Source organism: Carassius gibelio, chromosome A8 (genome assembly GCF_023724105.1).
Source record: "Carassius gibelio isolate Cgi1373 ecotype wild population from Czech Republic chromosome A8, carGib1.2-hapl.c, whole genome shotgun sequence".
Lineage (NCBI taxonomy): Eukaryota > Metazoa > Chordata > Actinopteri > Cypriniformes > Cyprinidae > Carassius > Carassius gibelio.
Window position 1 is genome coordinate 9,445,065 of NC_068378.1, and position 20,327 is coordinate 9,465,391.

The window sequence follows — 20,327 nt, forward strand, 5'->3', positions numbered from 1 at the left end:
ATTAAAGACATTTGCTTCAAAATGGTTTTCATAAACATTAAATGTTTATGCTGCTTAAAGCAGCTGTGTTAAATCTATTTAGCAGTGTGTGTATTCAAAGACTGTAAAATACTCAAGACGCGTTACTCGTATAGATTTGAATGGGGTAAAATGCATTGGGACTGGCACCAGCTGGTCTAGCCTTAAAAATAAGCTTTTTTTAATGATATTTGAGCAAAAGAAACAACATTTATGAGACAGTTGTTGTCAGATTTTACTGGTGTTTCAAATATGAAATGAAATAGTAAGCTTGGCAAACAGTTTTGGAGAATTTGATGTTTCAAAGAGATAGGAGCTGTGCTTGATTGACCCAAAGATGGCCACCACGATACTTGCCTTATATGGATATTGTGGCTTAGTTTATCAGTGGTCAGAAAAAGAAAAAGTGCACTTATATACCCGGATGATGCACATAAATAAAAAACATCTAAAACTGAATTAATCTTTCATCTAAACTTAAACCTTATAATTACTACACTACAAGGTTGAGTACATAGTGCATAAGAATGCGTGCATGCAGAGATTGGAAATGGGAAGCATCTTAATTTAATTCATTTTCATGCAAATATTGTGCACATGATGTTTAATGTTATAGTAGCTTACTTAAGACTTAAATTACAGTACTTAATTTAAGAGGAATCACTTAAACATATATATAATTCAAATTTACTTTAAACCTTTCACTTAATATCCAACGATATCATTGGCTTGATTGCACAGATACTTTTTGAACTGAACTGGGATGATGGCATCAGTGAATTTACTGAAAATTGAGTATTTACTATTGTCATTTTGCATTATTGACACTATTTTCCTATTTAATGCTGTAAAGTTGCTTGGGCACTATCTGTATTGTTAAAAGCGCTATATAAATAAAGGTGCCTTGTCTTGACTTTCACGTTTGTATTCTATGTGAGAACTTAATCTTAATTCTATTCAGTAGCAGAACCACATCCGCTGGAACAAGTTCACTGAAGATAAGGCGGAAGTGCACGCGCGTCATTGGCTGCTGAGCTGCTCTCCAGAGTTTTGCTCGTGCACTCATTTCAAACGGCTGACTTCTGGAGCGCGCGCAAGGAAAGGGCTGATCTTTCGAACTGAAATTCATGTTTCATCCGTCAGCTACATGATTCGGCCATCCACATATAAAGGTAGGAAATGATTTAAAGCGACCGTTTGGTCTTTAGCTAGAGCCAGCTGACAGTTTCTCTAACGCTAAACCGAATCTTGTAGCAAATGAAGAAATAAGGCGGATGTATTGAGCTCATACATGAACCCTTGACACTTTACATTTACCCTTGTCTTGTACATTGTTTCTAAAGCCAGGAAACCCGTAATATCGAATATGTTAGCATTGTGGCTACGAAAAACTGTTGACAAACCTTTGTACGTTACCTTTGTAGTGGTTTCGCCACTTTCAAAGTCGCCTTGTAAAATCATAAATAACGCGTTTTTAATAACAATGAGCTTTCGTAGTTTGACCAACCCACTTCGTGTATTGAAGTGTAGTAGAGTCGCATACAATGAAATGTAATCAAATACTTCCTGTAACGTTACATGTCAATAAACCATCAAATATAGTCGCTTCTTGACAAAACCGGAACCTAAATCCAAAAAATGGTTCTGCTTGTGTTAATATGTGACTTTGTGAGCCATAAGTAACGTTAAACAAGAGCTGTCAGTGTCTGTTGTTTTGAATCGTTCAGTTTACGCTGACATACTGGATGCTGTTAAAGGGCCAGCTCACCCAAAATTAAACTTCCGCCACCATTGAAGTGAAAGGTGACCTAAACGGTCATTATCCTTGTGCGTCGTTTGTTTGTCATGTTTTTGGAACAGCATGAGGTTGAGTAAATGATGACGTATTCTCATTTTTGGGTGAGCCTGTCCCTTCAGTAATCCATGCAAAGCCATCATGTCATTAGTTGACATTTCCTGCTGCTGTGAAAGTGCAGAAGTGTTTTAAGCTGCTGGAGTAAATCTGATTCGACTGTGTGCTGCTGCTCTGATGAGAGACCGTCTCACTCAATGCCAGATTAGAGCTCTGATAATCTCATAATAATGTTACGTCTGAGGTCTTTGAGCTGTGCGGTAGGTTTAGAAGAAGCTTATTGATGGTTCTTGTCATCATGTTGTTGCAAACCAACATGTACTAGTCTTTCTTCGGTGGCACAGAAAAGGAGATATTTATCACAATGTAAAAGCTGCTCTTTCACAATATAATAGAAGTGGAGGGGGACCAAGAAGCATTGGCTACCATTCAATAACAAAAAGTTTTCCAGGTTCCTTGTGATGGGCTGCCCAATTTTGCCAAAAAATCTCTTTCTCCATATATATATATGTATAAATTGTGTGTGTGTAGTATTTAAGAATAATTCTGTTATAATACCTAATAATTATAGTTTTGGGGATGATAAAATATAGTTATTGTTGTTTATAGTTATCATTCTTGGTCTGAGCAGGCCTTAACATCTGTCTTCTCACAGACATGACAAGACAGGAGTGAAGTATCTGTTCTCGGCCGGAGCGTGAGGTTGGGCACAGGATGCTGGAGGACAGAGATGGAGAGATGGAGGGGATCGGAGGAGGAGGAGACGGGGGGCTCCAAGCGGAGGTGGAGAGGCTGACGGCAGAGCTCCAGGAAGCCAATGAGGAGAAGTTACAGGCTGCACGGTATGGCCTTGCCGTTCTAGAGGAGAGTGCTGCGCTGAAGATCAAACACAGCCAGCTGGAGGAGGAACATGAAGCCCTGAAGATGGAAGTGCAACAGCTCAGAGAGGTCAGTCAAGAGAGAGACTGATAGAAAGAAGGAAAAGAGGGGTAGAGGTTAAATCAAGTTATTGGGGAAATGCTGCATAAAACAAGGAGCCTACATTTTGATCCCCAAAATGGTTTATTGTACTAGAATTTGTAATTTAGTCATTTCTGCAAATGATTGAAATGATTCATTATGGCATATGAAGGAGTATTTGTTGCTGAAATCTCTCTTGATGTTCAGTGGTTTCTTGATCTCAGTAGCCAATATTTCGCCACATAAAATATATTGTGCTCAACACAAATCATGTTTATTATTGAAACAAGTGAACCTGTATTAAATGTAATCTGGATCATATTTCCTATTACCTTGATGAGTTTTGTTTATAATTTTTGAAGATGAGGGCCTATCACAACCTGTTCTTGTTGACTTCTGAAAACAGATTGATTTGTTCATTTTGGACACACAACCTTTCACATTTTTTCCATGGTGACCCTATCAGAACAGACCTGCAACCTAATTTGCATGCTTCTTAAAGAGATTTTGTCCATATAACAATCAAGCATTGAGAAGACTTGTTGTGTCTTTTAGCTGTTACTCAGTCAGCTTGGCGATATTTTTCTTTGCTCATCTTCTGTTGAATAATCTGAAGCATTGTCTTCTCTGTGTGTTATTCAAATCCTTGTGGTCTTACAGATGGAAAGTTTGCATACTCAAATGTTTTGTCTGGACAGTAGTACTCTTCATTTTCAGTTACATGTTTCCTATGTTTATCAGTGTCATGTAGAATCTGTCATTTCAATTTATGTTGATCGTTCAATTTGGGTATGATGGTACAGCCTAATGATTAAATTTGCAAGAGCTTTTCCCTGAAGTTCTCATGTAACAATGAACCAAATCAAAGCCTGACAAACTTGATACTTAGGTGAAATGTTAATTACATAACATGAATAGTTCTTTAGACCCAGGGGACTAAACAAAATTACTCAGTTATTTATATCCATCTGCTTGACAGTTGTAGACACATGTAGGTAAATTAAAAAAAAAGGTTCAGTTTTAACGATTCATTTAGCAAGCAAACAGCTTTATCTTATGAAATATTAGCTGGGAGCAATGCAAGACATTTCCTCATAAAATAACAATCGAAACATTTGACTTTTTGTTTGGTTAGTGTTAAAAAAATTCATAGCTATTTTGCTTATTTTTTACATTAAAGGGGTCTCTTTTAAAACAGCGATGTTTTGTTGGGACATTACCATTTTTGATCAGTCTAAGTGGTCATTGGCCACAGTAGAAAACAAATAGACTGTAAGCCTGGTATGCATGGGCCTTTTTGGCTCTCTTTGTTATCTGATTCACTACTTATATCTATGCACTGAAATCCATGCTTTTACTATTTTACAATAATTCAGAATTAGTACATATTGAGTGCAGTACCTGTGCTTATGTATTATTGGTTTGCCAAGCTAATATGCACAGATCTGGGTCTAGTGTGCTAGGAAACTAATTTTCAAAAGGAAAATACTTTTGTGTATTATATTGGCATTAAACATCACCTTCTGCTTTTGCTTTATGGAAAAGAGCTGCTGAGACATTCTTCAGAAAATCTCTTTTTGTGTGTCACACATGGAGATCATTCTCAGGGATCTTTATTTTTGGGTGAACTAGTCTTTTAAACAGCATGTCCTGCTTTTACATTTACTGAACAGAAGCACATTTCTGACAGGTTCTCTCCTGCACACATCACTTCCCCCTCTTCAGTCTTTCATCATTAATTATGGAGCAGCACAGGCATGTTTTTCCCACATGTTCTCACACGACTCAAATTATAATGTGCAGAGAAAATTGTGTGCCCTGGCCTGTGTTTATTTATCTTGTAACAGTTCAATGTTAGACAGTCTGGTGTATGTTTGTTACCTTATGTTCAAGCCCTACAGCAGGCTTAGCATGAACTTGACACATTGTAATAACACCCTCTGGTTGCCCGTGAAGCTGGAATGTAATGTAGAGTTTCGCTTTGCCAGCTCTCCATACAGTTGTCATTTGTTTTTTGGCTAGGCAAGTAAACAAATTACTCAAATAATTAAAGACTGACTACTTAACTTTCAACGGCTCTGCTGTTCTCATTTGAAGAATTTCAGAAATTCACACAAAGCAGCAGAGGGACTGTAAATTGTGTCAGTCATAATGGAGATATAATGGTTTATTTGATGTATGTGTGTATGTTTACAGGCTCTAACAGACTCTGTGAGCAGTCATAAGCGTACAGCTGCAGACGGGGAAAGTCGAGAAGAGAGGCTCCTGCAGGAGTCGGCCACTAAAGAGGCAGCCATGGAGATCCGCATGGATGAGCTGCAGACCGAGCTTAAACAGGCCCGTGTCATGCTGGCCAATGCCTCGGCTGAAAATGACCGACTGGCCGGCCTTTCCACCCAGCTGAAGAAGGTACATACACCAGCATCAGTCTGAAGACCAGTGTTCGCATGTGCGTTCCTAACCACAAATCCAGTGAATCCTTACTGTTTATATGAGCTGTACAGTGAGATTCATTTAATAAAAAAATAAGCTTTTTTTAAATGCATAACAACATTAGAAAAATGAAATGTTCTGAGCTAAAATGCTGCTGAATAACATACCCTTTGTGGGCTCAATTGCTGATCAAAGTAAAAGTGGTAATAAGACTCCTTTTTTTCACGAGGCCTGATCATGTGACAACCGGGTTGAGTTTCAATGTCAGCTTGAAGAGAAGAAAGGCCACAGTGAACTACTTTCTAAAGTATTGTACTGGACAAAATGAATAATTTCCACTCCTAATAGAAAGTTCTTTAATAATAAAAGATGAGATGTTTCCTATTCTAAATGTCCTCGCAATCTCTGCCTAAATAAAGTGTGTTATAATGTCACGGCAGGTTTGATGTCAGGGGCTGCTTTGATTCAGTTTAATTATGAGAAAATGCACCTGGGACTGCTAAACTTCACCTTTTATATTCCAATATAATTCCTGAAATGAGATGTGAACATGTAAATAATGACACAAAAAATCAATTTAGTTTGAACCATCCTTTTAGACAATCTGTGTTAAATAGAACAAAGAGACCATAAACACTAACGCTGCAGTACTTTATGAAGCTACCACCCTGTAAATGTTTGGTTTATTCTGAGTTTATTGGACTTCCCTGTCTGACTTCTGCTGACTCCAGGAGTGTGAGTGTTTGGAGGTGGAGAAGACCCGGATGAGAGAGGAGATGAAGGAGTACAAGACTCGAGAGTTGCAGCAGCTTCAGGACAACAGTGAGCTGGAGGAGGAGAACATCTCCCTGCAGAAACAAGTCTCGGTGCTTAAGGAGAACCAGGTGTGTGAGAGTCCAGATCTCATATTTAAATATTGTTTGTCTTGTTGTTTTCTGTATTTATTAAATATAACTTATTCCATAAATATGTCGTAGTATCCCTCTAATGCAATTCAACATGTCACATTAAGCACTTTCTTTTACTGTTTGCCGGACATAAGTCTTTGCTTGTGGAATTTGCTTCACTAGAGATGTCTTGTGACTTTGAATGTTTCTTGCAGCTGCTGTCACAGTAGTACAAACACTTCTGTTGTAGTGCTTCAGTCACTGCTGATCTTTAACAAAGCTTTCCTTCTGAAAGACTGCACACGAGAGAGGTTTCATTCACAGCCACCCAGAGACTAGAACGCCTTCCCTGTTGGACTAAAATCTGGTTTGCTCAGGTTGAATTCAGACAGTAAATATACAAATTAGCTGAGCTCTCCTTAAGACTTTACTTTGATGTATAGAATAGTTATAGTGAATTAACTCACAAATATATGTCAGCAATTTGTGAGCTAATTCTATTAGCTCTAATGCTAACAGTTGTACCTGTTTGGTGTTGAAGCACTAGTTAACCCCAAAATTAAAATGATCTGAAAATGTACTCACCCGCAGGCCATCCAAGATGTAAATGTTTCTTCATCAGAACAGATTTGGAGAGATTCGCCATTACTTTACTTGCTCAATAATGGATCCTCTGTAGTGAATGGGTGCCATCAGAATGAGAGCAGCTGGAGAAAAGAAAAATTAAAGCTCCAAATTTCTTCCAAAGGAGGAACAATCTCCTTTTGGATGGACTGAGGGTTTTCAGCAGTTGTTCGTTTTTGGGTGAACTCTCTTTATATTGGTTTGGAGATATTTTGATATTAATGCTAAGTGCACTGCATTTAACTTGTTATTCAGTCATGTGATTTTAATATACATTTGGGTGTCACTTACAGGGGTGAAGTCAGTTGTAAAGAGAGGCATAATAGTCCAACAACGTATGGCTTGATTACTGGGTCATTCCGTGTCAGCTCAACCAGTGGTCCCCAGCTACAATTTTTGATTTTGGCAATATTTTTTTCTGAAGAAAGATAAGTGTATAGTGATGGTCAGAGGTGTATACTTATTTACTGAGTAACCCACTATTTTGTAGAGGGAGGTCAAAAAATGGCCATTTTCACCTGAGAATCAGAGCCAGATTACAGGGTGTAAAAATGACTTTTGAAAAATGGCAGCATCATTATATTATTTTTACGGAGATTTGTAGGCCTATTAATAAAATCTGCTGACTTAATCAATATTTGTGGCATTATACCACATGATAGGGCTTGGATAAATCGATCGAAGTGTAAAACTAAGCTCAGGATCACCTCAAGAAAGAATCGTGATGTATTCTGAAAATCTCAGAATAATGCTGAATAATTTCTCAATTCCCAAGGCCTTTCCCTAAAGTTTGCATGCCTCTGACTTCATATTCAATGTTCAGTGTTCCCCTGCCAATATATTAGGGGTGTGCCATAAATGTCCAAAATCAAAAAGGTTGATTTAACAGGGAATGACCCAACTGTATTTTTCATCTGTGTTTATAGAAATGGAATCTAGTTATCAGTCAATATTATAGTTAATGTTTGTGTATTACTGTGGTCATTAGTTAAATGATGCCAGATCAGTAAAGGCAGGATTATCCAGACTAACAAGTTAGTAGTGTGCTGGTATGTTTTGGGGGAAGGGAGCTACGTATGACAGGTGGAAACTATGAATGTATGTTTTCACAGCTAAAAATAAAATAGAGATATTAGATAAAAAAAAGTTTCAGAAGTGTTTAAATTCTTAAAATAAAACGGAAATAATATATATATATATATACATATTCACACACACAGACTACAGACAGTAGCTTGTGTGTCACGTGCAGATCACATGCGCACAGAATCATTCAGCGTGGAAATGTACTGTCAACACTGATTTCTCAATAAAAATAGCTTCGAAGCTGAAAAGTTCAACTCAACTGAGACTTTGATTCAACTTTTGTAAGTCAACTTTAAAATTATAAACTAAAAATAAAAGCTAATTCAGAATGTTAACTAAATATTATGATAGTATCTAAACAATAACACTGGTTTTCATGTTCAAACTTGCAAGTTTAGTTAATAAGTTAAAACTTTTCATCAGAACTAAATATTCAAGTCTTTGAAAACTTTATACCTAGTTTTTCAACACCTAATACAAATATGCATGTTTTACTACAACAACTAGATTTGGAGAGACTAGCACATATTAAACATCTACATTTGTGTCCACAGGTGGAGTTTGAGTCCCTGAAGTTGGAGTTGACCCATAAAGAAGAGGAGCTGGAGCTGATGAGGGCACAGCTGGAAGAGGCCGGGCGTTTGAGGGAGATCGCAGAGTGTCAGCTGGACGAGGCACTCGAGGCCCTGAAAGAGGAGAGGGAGCAGAAAAACAGCCTGAGACGAGAGATCGCCGCCCTTACCCTCAACCCCTTCGACTCTGTTGGCCACTTCGAGGTACAGCTAGATGACAGCCGGGATGGAGAGAAAGAGAAGGAGGCAGGAGAAGACGAGGAGGAGGAGAATGAGGAGATGGACAGTGGGTATAACAACTCCAAAGGAATGGAGAGAAACAGGTGCTCCACACCCAGAAACAGCGATGTGTTCCTCAGACCCCAGGCGCCCGGGCTGGTGGCCGATCTGCTGAGTGAGCTGCACCTGTCAGACAGCCAGAAACTCAAGCAGCAGCTGCTGCAGGTGAGCAAACCTCTTCACATCCTACATGAGGGGTTTTTATATCAAAGGTGCATTACTGGAGACTTTCAAAGAGTTGTTTGTGTTTTCCTTACTGACTTTGTTTTGCATACCCTGACATTCAAACTTAACTTTGCAAATTAGGTATCCGATGCATGTTTTACTTACTGGACAAAAGATCTGCTTAATACACTCAGCCAACCTGTAATATAACAGTGGCTTACAATGAATTTAGAACAACACTGTGGCTAGGCACGACACCGTTGTTCCAGACCCACCAACCTGTATGCACTTTGCTCATTTCGATCTCAAAGTACGCTGGTACTATTTGTCACTCTAAACCATGCACAAATGTAGTGACGTCAGAGTTCCACCAATCAGAGTGTTGTTTTTGTTTTGTTTGTTTGTTTGTTTTGCATTTTAAATAATTTCTACATTTTATTTCTCTTCTAGTAGTCTATAGTTTATAGTTTCAGTTCAAAGCAGCTTGCGCTCGCCCCGTCAGATGCTCTGACAGAAAGGCTGCGTGTGAGGCTGACAGAGAGGCATTGTTTAATGTGTTTGAGATTCGCTGTTTTCCTTGATGCATAACTTGTTTCATTTATATTTTTATATATTCTCTGCTAAACTCCACAGACTTCATTTGAAACAAGCGCCACCATGTGCACCATGAGCGCCAAACAGACAGAGCTCAATTAAAAAGGAGCACAATAATTGACTAAAATATACATTTTGATGAAATATTTGTAGTTGCACTATAAATGTGACATGTTGAATTTTAAACCTACAAGAAAGTGTATTTGTATGATAGCACTAGCTGTGAAGTTAAATTGTATAATCAAAATAGCCTTTTTACTCAATTAGTCTGTGCTTTTTATTATTTTCAATTTTAGTTTAATTCTACTTTAGAAAGGATTTTTTGTGTTTTTAGATTTAGATTTTAGATGTTACACTGTTAGAATGTAATGTGATTTTATAAACCTTTTTTTTTTTTTTAAGCATGTAGGCATTTAATATATGCCTACATGCTTACATTCACTTTGTTTAATCCAAATACAAAATACTGAGATATATAGGCTAAGCAAAAAAATACTGAAAATCAGCCAAAAAATACTGAGATATGAATATTTGCTCATATCGCCCCCAATAGCATAAAAAAAAACTAAATGGCAAAAATTAAATAAACGATAATTTACCCCCACTCCACTAGTGTTGGGTGATATGGTCATTTTTCAAATCGTCATATTGTCAGCCCGTGAGATCGACGATACATTATATTATCGTGCATGGGTGGAGCAAGAGAGAGACTCTTTGTTCTAGTCATAGCATAACTCTTTAGTGTTTTAAACCACGCAGGTGCGCGAGAGACAGCCTATGGAATCACCAGTAATCGAAAAAAACTCTTTCAAACATACTGATAAACTAAGATTAAAATGTAAAAGTACTGTATTTAAAACGGCTATATAGTCGGACGCAACTGTCATATCACACGTACTTTGACGCTGCATCTGCGCACGGAAGTTTTCAGTCTAACGTTCTGCTAAATCGGTCAACAGTGAAAATCAATGGTAGATTTCTTTTAAAGTCCAGGACCACGCGCCTCATGATGAGACTAACGCACCGCCACAAACAGAAACAAGAATAAGATGCATTCTAACATAACTGTGGCATTAAACTCAGTTTGAGAGAGCTCATTTAAAACATTGCACATATAAAGGCCATTCAGAATACTTGTAAAGTGCAATGAAATTCTGCAATGTGTTCGTGGATGGAGACTTTGTAACGGCAAAAACTCTGTATTTTGCATTCATCACATTATAGTGCGGTGTGCATGAAAATAATAACAAGGCGGCAGAGCGAACTTCTCATCCATAGTGGTTCTCACGTAGTCCTTCTACATCATCAGCACATAGTGTGCATTATAAGTTAAGTGATCAGTCTTTAAGAGAAGGACTTTGTGAGAACCACTATGGATGAGAAGTTCGCTCTGCCGCCTTGTTATTATTTTGCCTTTACTTTATTTGTAACACCAAGAAAGAGTTAATCTCTTGTGTACAAGAAGAGCGAGTTATCGTGTAGCAGCCATTAAATGTGTGGGACACCAACTCCTCGTTTTCTATCTCTTTCATTTCATGGATTTAACGAGTTATCAGAGTCAAAGCGTTACAAATGTATAATTTTTATTTAATTTATTTTTTATTATTTAATACATCAATAGAAGAATGAGCCTAATATCGTCTTGACTATCGACAGAGAAATCGTTGATTACTGTAAATCACCACATCCCTGGCTTATTGCTTTTACAATGTGTACCTGGCAAGGTCTCATGAAAACTATATTCCATATTCTTGAGGATGTGTATAAATCAGTGGAAGTCGATGAGTAGACAGGTTCATATTGGTTGATGTCCATCTCTTCAGATCTCAAACCTCAGACCAAAGATTAAAAGATTGAAACCCCATTATGCCTGTAAAATGGACTTGTGGGGTTTTAATTTTTAATTCAGGAAACCATCATCTGACAGATGAATACTACTTCCTGGTCCATACCACTTCTTGTTCAGGATGTATTGTACTGTACCATCAATTCAGTAACTAAGAAACAAGTGTTTTTCACCCACTCAGATAATCCAGTTTTCTTTAAAAAAATTATAATAATGATTTTCACGTACGTATTTATTTATTCTTTTATTTATTATAGTTATGTTTTTGACCTTTCTGACATTGTTCTATAGAAAGGTTAGGAGAGAGAGGAGAGTGCTGTGTCTTACTCAAACCTATACAAATTGTGAATGAAGTTTCAAGCCTTTTATTTAACATGAATTAGTCTAAAGTGGTCCCTCTTTGAGAGCCTTCACTTCTAGTCTCTTTAGTAAGTTTCTCTTGAGTGTTGGTTTATCCAAAAGGTTTGGATTGAGTTAATCAGAATAAATCATGTCATATGGGTTTGTGTACCCATATCCTGGCAAGGTTTCATGAAAACTATATACCATATTCACGAGGATGTGTATAAATCGATGAGTAGACAGGTTCATATTGGTTGATGTCCATCTCTTAAGATCTCTAACCTCAGACCAAAGATTGAAACCCCATTATGTAAATGCATTAAAATGGTTTGGTAGGTTTTTCATTTTTAACTCATGAAACCTTTATCTGACAGATTAATACTACTTCCTGTTTCATACCACTTCCTGTTCAGGATGTGCTGTACTGTACAATCAATTCAGTTACTAAGAAAAAGCATTTTTTTTACCCACTAAAATAATCCAGTTTTCTGTTTAAAATGTATAATAATTCTTTTCATTTGTGTATGTACTGTATGTATGAATGTATTTATTTATTATTTTATTTATGTTTTTGACCTTTCTCAAATAAGAGAGAGGAGAGAGGGAATAGGGTTTTCCTCGAAGTGATTTTCATAATTTATGACACTCTTGCTGAAACCAAAAATCAAAATTGTGAATTAAATTTCAAGCCTTTTATTTAACATAAAGTAGTCTAAAGTGGCCCCTCTTTGAGAAATTTTAGTTTCTTTAGTAAGTTTCTCTCCAGAATTGTTTTCTATCCAAAGAGCTTGGATTGAGTTAATCAGAATAAATCTTGTCATATGGGTTTATGTACTCCTGTCCAGGTGGAGAGAGAGAAAGCCACACTGAGCAGCACTGTGCATGATCTCCAGCAGCAGTTAACCCAGTCTAAAGAAGCTCTCAGTGAGCAACAGCTGAAGATGGATCAGCTGACCCAGCGTTTGGAGACCCTTCAGAGTATGGCCTTGAAAAGTCCTGCTGAACGAGAGAATGGAATGAGCCCGCCTCCCAGGCCTCTTCAGAACCAAGAAGCTGAAAATGGCATCGGCTACTACGAAGTGGATGCAAAAAGCACAGAGGTGTTAGAGTGCCGTATGCAAGCGGCAAATGAGGAGCTTGTGCGTCTGCACGAGGAGCTGAAAGATGCTGAAGAACGCTCCAAAGCTCTGGAGGAGCGCTACAAGCAGGAGAAAGAGCGCTGGAGGGGTGAGGCACAGGAACTCGCTGATAAAATCCGACAGTGTATCACTGCAAGCCGACAGGACCAGGAGCGAATAGGACAGTTGGAACGGGAGATTGGTGCCACGCGGCAGGTCGCCACTGACTCTGAAGGCCACCTCAGTGCTGCGCAGGAGGAGCTTCTGGCCTTCTCTGAGGAGCTGGCCAACCTTTACCATCATGTGTGTGTTTGTAACAACCTCACACCCAGCCGCGTTACACTGGATTACTACCACGAGGGAGCACAAGCCGGGAGAACGCACAACCATTCACAGACACACAACTCTCGCGGATCCCTCCGCAGACACAGACGCTCGGGTGAAGTGATGGACCTGGGCAGCAGAGCGAGTGGAGACACATCACCCGGCTGCGGGAGTTGTCCAGGGTCTCCCACACTAGACTTCAGGGACCCAAACAATGTGCGCAGTCTGGTAGCTATCATACGCTGCCAGATTAAACATCTACAGGTATGTCTGAGACAGTCACTTTCCCATTTCACTTTAATAGCTGCACTTTTGCTTTTAGTCAACTCGAGAAAACAGTACAATGTTATCTAAGGTTTAGCTTTATAGGCATTTTTGACAGATTTTCATGTTTTATTCTATGGTCATGTTTATTTTTATTTGTGTGCCATTAATTTTATATTGTGTTGTAATACACTCTTTCTAGCCGTCACTGTTTAATTTTGCTATATGTATATTTGTGTACTCTTCAGGTGGCGGTGGACCTCTGCAGGCAGCGAAACCTGTTGTCTTCTCCAGCAGCAGGAGAGAGCAGTGACTCCGACCGGGACACAGAGGCACTGATTGAGGAAGTGTTGAAGCTCAAGTCCCTCCTGAGCACCAAGAGAGAGCAGATAGCCACCCTCAGAACTGTCCTGAAGGCCAATAAACAGGTACAGGTGGAAGATGTGTAATGCATACTAAATATAAAAAAAGTACTTAAAGGTCTTGTAAAAAATAAAATGAAGTTTTATATTTAAGCCCTGCTTTTTTTCCTATCAATATAGTAGCCAGTTGTGATGGCTAACTGCTTCATTTGCATGCAGTTTAAAGCAGCAGACAATATTGGAAATATTTAAACAGAAAATGTAGATAAGTATTGACAAGAACGTCAGTAGGTTTCAGAGCAGATACAAAAGTGACTAACACTTCTGTTTAATATTCAAGCAAGAGTCATTAATTAACATTGAAATAGCCAAATATCAGTTTATCACTGTTTTTTGCGTATTGATTGAGTAGTTGTGTGAAATGTGCGGCGTTTACTCTCTGCTGTTCAGAGAATATTCGTGAGCACATGGTTTCCTTTCACGTTAATCAGATCATATGACTGCTTTACTCAGACAGCTGAGCTGGCTTTAACCAACCTGAAGACAAAGTACGAGACTGAGAAGAGTATGGTGAACGAGACGATGAAGAAGCTGAGAAATGAACTGAAGGCCCTGAAGGAGGATGCAGCTACCTTCTCCTCGCTTCGGGTCATGTTCGCCAGCAGGTATGATGGGATTACACACGCGTCAAGTGCTTTGCTCACGAGCCGTAGGAGTTTCTCAGGTCATTGTTCGTACAGGACATTGAGTGATTACAGGGGCTTTAAGGTTAAACTGGTTGTTTGTAAACTGGTTTGATTTATGGACGGAGTGCAGTTAGGTTCATGGGAGAAGTTGATTCTCCCAGTTCCAGCTTTCCCTTATCAATTGAGGAAAAACATTCAGTTTTAGTTGTAATGGTTGCCGACGGGATGTCTTGGGTAATTCATAAATTATTAGCTGACATGATATAAGGATTTATAGAGACATTTTAGTCATAGAACAACCTGCACTGGTAAAAGACATGCAGACAGTGTTTGTTTACGTTTGTAGAAAGACATCTGAGAGGTATCTTTCATCTCTGGATAGAGAGTCATGACTGAGAGCAAGCTAATAAGATTATAATGTCAAGTCCCGGTCTCTCACGAGCTCGGCTCACATGCTGATTAACGTGCAGCTCTCTGATCCCGTGTGCAGACGAGAGCAGCTCAAGCCATAGATCAAGTGTCAAGAGAACTGCAGGAGTGGAGGCGAGGATAAGGCTCTCAGTCAAGGAACCGTAAAGGGAAAAATCTAGACCTCTTTAGAATAATAAAAAGCATATAACTTTTTAAACCACTTACACTGATTTTATAATTATTTAATGATTTTAGGAAATATTAAAACAGACAAAAAGTTTATAGCTGCTATTTTGATGAGGATTTTATTCATTATCTTTAAATAAAGTGAACTATCTGTGAAAACTTTGGGGTCAGTAAGAGTTTTTTCAAGGTTTTTGAAATAAGTCTCTTATGCTCACCAAGGCTGCATTTATTTGATCAAAAACAGTGTAAAACCAGTATTATTTCAATTTAAATGAATTTTCTGTTTCATTTATTGTCAAATGTAGTTTGTTCCTGTTATATCAAAGCTGTATTTTCAGCATCATTACTCCAGTCTTCATTGTCACATGATGCTTCAGAAATCATTCTGATTTACTGCTCAAAAACATTTCTTATTATTATCAATGTTGAAAACCTGAAAACGGTGATAGCCTTTTTCAAAGATCTTTGATTAAGCACAGCATTTATTTGTAGCATTGTAAATGTCTTCACTTGTCATTTATTACTAAAAGTAATAGTACAGTTTTGAATGGCAGTGTATATATAGTTGTCAGTCATTTTAAAAAGACCACTGGTTACTACAGTAGGTAGTTGGTTACTGGCCAAAGTCAAAAGAGCCCACTGCTACTGTAAATCTTTTCATTTTCAATGAGATTGATTTTTAATGGTTTAATTTTGATGCATCTAATTTTTCACCACCAGTCTAAAATAACATATTATATGTAAGTAATATATTCAATATATTTATCTCAGTTTATCTGTCATTTCTGTAACCGTCAGTGCCTAAAAAGTTACATACTAAACACTTAACCAAAGTACGATCAATAGTGGCAGTAGTAATAGTTATGATAACTTTAGCAAGTAATACTAGTTATCAAGGTTGTTAACTGTGTGGTTTTTTTATCATTTTTTTTTTTTTATTGTTCAAACACAAAAGGGTTTGCGGTCCGGTGTGTGTGTGTGTGTGTGTGTGTTTAGCTCTCTTAGCACACATTCTTGCATCAGTTTCTAATAAAAACTAAAAGACTGTTTTTATAAGGGATGTTTATGCAAAAAGTAATCCCTTTTATTCTTCGGTTATTTCATGTTAAATGTATCTCCATTCCTGTTTCCTGTATCCTTACCATTTTCTCAGATGTGACCAGTACGTTACTCAGTTAGATGAGATGCAGAGACAGCTCGCCGCCGCTGAGGATGAGAAAAAGACGCTCAACTCTCTCCTCCGCATGGCCATTCAGCAGAAGCTGGCCCTGACCCAGCGGCTGGAGGACCTGGAGGGCCCTCTGTCCCCGCTCCGTAACGGTGGCAGCCCACGCCACTCCCGAAACAAACATCTGACCAAATCAGGCCGAGCCCCGCGGAGCCCCATGAGGAGCAGTCCACGCTCCAGTCCAGTGCTAGTGCCTTCCGGCCCGCAGAACATCAGCAGCCACATGAGGGCGCTCTCACGCAGCCTTCACTGCAGCCCCGTAAGAGCACCCTCCTCTTCTTCCTCATCCTCCTCTTTTTCTGCCTCAAACCAACCCGAGTCCTCTACGTCCACGCAGAGTTTAACATATACTGGTCTTGTGCGCAGTAATGCGTTTATTAAAACACGTCGCACATCTGTTCCTGTGAGCAAAGGTAGTTCACGTTCAGTCGAAGCACTTGACCCCCAATTAGCTAGAACTGGCGAGTCAGAGAAAAGACAGAAAGTAACAATGAAGGAGAATAATTTAAAACCTTCCAAGAAGTCTAATATAGAAGGTGGATTTCTCAAAAAGCGGTCTAACATCTCTAAATCTCGATCTGATGAGGGAACTTCCTTCAGTGGTTTGGCATGTTCAAATACAGTGTCTATGATGCAATCGAAACTTTTTCCTCAGGCAATATCAGGTGTGGCATCTTCTAGTGATCAAACCACTCACTGTTCATCAGATACACTCCAGAAACAAAAGCATCAGAAAACAGCAAAGAGGCGCTGATGCAGCAGAAAGATCTCACACTTGCACCCATCAGACCAAGTTTAGAGCCACCTCACTTATCAGTTGTTGGTTGCTGACACATCGCATGAATTACAGAATTTCACAACAAACTCTGATAAAGCGATTAAAAAATACAGGGGGAAATCAGATGTTTCTGATCACTTGGTTGAGGGTTTTATCAAAGCACACATTAACAGTGTAATAAAACATGCAAGTTCTCTGCATCATTTCTTTTTAATACATCATATTACATTTGGGTTTCATCATCTGGTTTTGTAAAAACAGCAATATTGTGAAATGTTTTTAAAATTACAAATAACTACTTTTTATTATTATGTATGTTAAAATTGTATTTATTCCTTTGATGGTAAATCTGAATTACTCTTCAGTATCATAATTCTTCAGAAGTAAAAACTGGTTGATAGATAGCATAGTTAAAAATTATTGTTGATAACTAGTTAATAATTATTTTAATTATATGGCCGATCAGCTGATAATTGGCAATACTAACATTTTATCTAACTGGATAATAAATATAATATTAAAACTAAAAATCTGATTTTAATTGCTGCAAGTGAATTAAAACTCAAAATCTCAACATTATGCTGTAAAATGTGAAAAATGGTTATTAATTTTGAGAGTTTGTATAAATTACCAGTGTTTCTAAACTTTAAATTAGTGTTAGATGATGGCCAAGGAAAGAAATTGTGGAAATTAATTAAATTTGTAGTATCAACCAATATGGGTCAATTATAAAATCTGTAATATTGCTGATAAATGATTTAGTACTATTACATTAAGCAAAAAAAAATGTACTAGTGGAAATTGACTTAAAATGGAAGTTTGGCTGGTCCTGCGACTTATAGTCAGGTGCCACTTATTTATCAAAATTAATTTGAAATGAACCAAGAGCAAACATTACCATCTCCAGCCGTGAGAGGACTCTTTATACTGCTCAGTGCTCCTGTAACCTCTCCCTAAAAAACATAGAGCGCCCTCTCGCGGCTGTAGATAGTGGTTCTTGGTTCTAAATAAATGCGACTTCTAGTCCAGTGCGACTTATGTTTTTTTCCTCATCATGATGTATTTTTGGACTGATGAGACTTATACTCAGGTGCGACTTATAGTCCGAAAAATACGGTAATTTTTTTTGTGTAATTCTCTTCGGTCTCAGCTCAGCATTTGGCATTTATTTGGATGAACACTTTTGACTTACTGTGTCTCACTCTGTCTTTGCAGAGATGAAAACCTCGTGTCTCCCTCTGTGCTCCAGTACACATGGACCATGTTCATGCAGACCTGTCCCAGCATCCTCCTCCTCATCAGACCTCACCTCATTGGATCTCTGGTCATGTCTCTCGTGCCTCTCCTCTCACCCCTCACTCGCCTGTTTTTCCATATGGTTGTCTTCTGTTTGTTTGGATCAAGTCGTTTAGCTTCAAGAGACAGAAAGCTGAACACAGTCATGTCGTACCATCAGATTGTTTCTTATTCATGAACGCATGTACCAAACCAAAAACATTTGGACATCAGTACTGTTTAATCTGGCTGTGACTGACCTTTTCTTATACTGCACATAGAGAAACCATACCTTGTTTTGGTTTTAGCCATTAAAAACTGAAGTGTTAGCTGTCATGGAGGACATTCCTCTGGTTTAACTGATCAGTTGTGCAGTTCTACTTAGTCTAAGATAGTTCTACTAAGTCTAGAGAGTATGTTATTGGTTATTGACATATAACTTGGCATTTAAAGACTGCTACAGTAAGGTGGGAAAACTGCAAACATGTAAGCAGCAAGTAAGCAGCACAATTAACCATGCAGAGGTTCAAAGACATTTGCTGCTAATTAGCTCATGCAAAAAAATAGCCAGTTGATTCTGCCTACAACACAAATATGATCTATTTTATTTTTAATAGGACAGTAGCAAGCTGTTGTAATGGTTGTTCATGTCAAAGGGGAAACTGACTGGGAATTATTGTAATAGGATTTCAAATAGTGCCTTAATATTTTGATGTTTTGAGTGAAGATTTGTAGATAATTGGTTTAACATTTTGTTAATTGAATTGATAATTATGGTCTAGGTTGTTTTAAGACTAATTATGGACCGTTTGTGCATGTATGAACAGTACAGATAATATAACATTCCCCAATAGGCTTGTTTTGTTAAAAACGATATTTCACCGTTCTTGTCAGAACCGTGTTTATTTGTCACATGTCATGTCAACACTTGCATCTTGTTTTCAATATTCCTCGTCATTTCCAACTTGGAAAAAGTGCTTCCTTTTTTATTTTTATTGTGATTTTTTTAAAGCTGATTTTCTTTCATATTGTATTGTTCAGCCCTACAGAATGATAATTTCCACACAATATCAGGTATTGTCTTAAATGTGTGGTGAAAATAAAATAAAGTTTTCAATGTTCGTGTATTTATTGTCTTTTGTTTCTCATATTGAGGATGATTTGACATGTCAAACAGTTATATCTTGTTTTCATTCTTAATTTCAAAATGGTTGAAATTCTGTGTGTGTGTGTGTGTGTGTGTGTGTGTGTGTGTATGAGTGTGTGTGTGTGTGTATCCAGTGTTGGGCTAGTTACTCGAGGAATGTAATGTATTACTCATTACTAGTTACTCCTTTCAAAAGTAATGTTATTTATTACTTTTCTGGCAACAGTAATTAGTTGCACTTCTAGTTACATGACTTTTTCTTCACGTCCCACAGAAGCTGTACTGTAACTGTATCTTCCACATGAAAGTCTTCTTGAATGTTACTAACAATATTTCTGCCTCATCTTTTGACCAAAGTCCACATCGGATCGCAGTCAGAAGATACCACAAACACTCAATACTGATTTATAGTTATACTATAGTAGAAGTGTTGTATTAATATCATTCATTGTCATGTGTAGCTTGAAGCTAATTGTAATTTCTCCATTACTCATATATGGTTATATTCCATATGATTTTCAAATGATACCATTTACTGTGACCCACACTGTATGTTGTGTTCATGTGCGTATAATCTAGCATTTAAAAGAAATACAGTTTTGTTTGGAGATTTAAGATACTTGTTTTTGAAATGTGATAATTGTGCTTGAAGTTTTATATGATTGAACTGTTACTCTTTTAATCTGGACACAGTCGCTGTTTGATTTCAGTGCTGTCATTTCATCACAATTCAAGAACCCAGAGTCATATTTCAGGTTTGAGGGTTTTGTGCCCTCTAGTGTGACATTCTGCACATCTCTGAGGGTCAGTCTTTGTCATTACATCCTGAAGTAAACCGATCCCTGAGCTCAGTATTTCGACTCTTTTGTTACAAGCTGACAAAGAGCCAG

At 37.9% G+C, this 20,327-nt stretch overlaps 1 protein-coding gene across 1 annotated transcript; it reads left to right on the forward strand.

The window, feature by feature from the left end:
* Positions 1–1,023: 1,023 nt before the first annotated feature.
* On the forward strand, positions 1,024–19,411 carry LOC128018371 (protein bicaudal D homolog 2). The gene is made up of 10 exons (XM_052603851.1): positions 1,024–1,190; positions 2,526–2,818; positions 5,027–5,239; positions 5,995–6,147; positions 8,415–8,876; positions 12,504–13,364; positions 13,613–13,792; positions 14,240–14,391; positions 16,163–16,496; positions 18,231–19,411. Exons 2-10 carry the CDS (start codon positions 2,585–2,587, stop codon positions 18,234–18,236), a joined length of 2,595 nt encoding a protein of 864 aa, XP_052459811.1. The 5' UTR covers positions 1,024–1,190; positions 2,526–2,584; the 3' UTR covers positions 18,237–19,411.
* Positions 19,412–20,327: the final 916 nt, after the last annotated feature.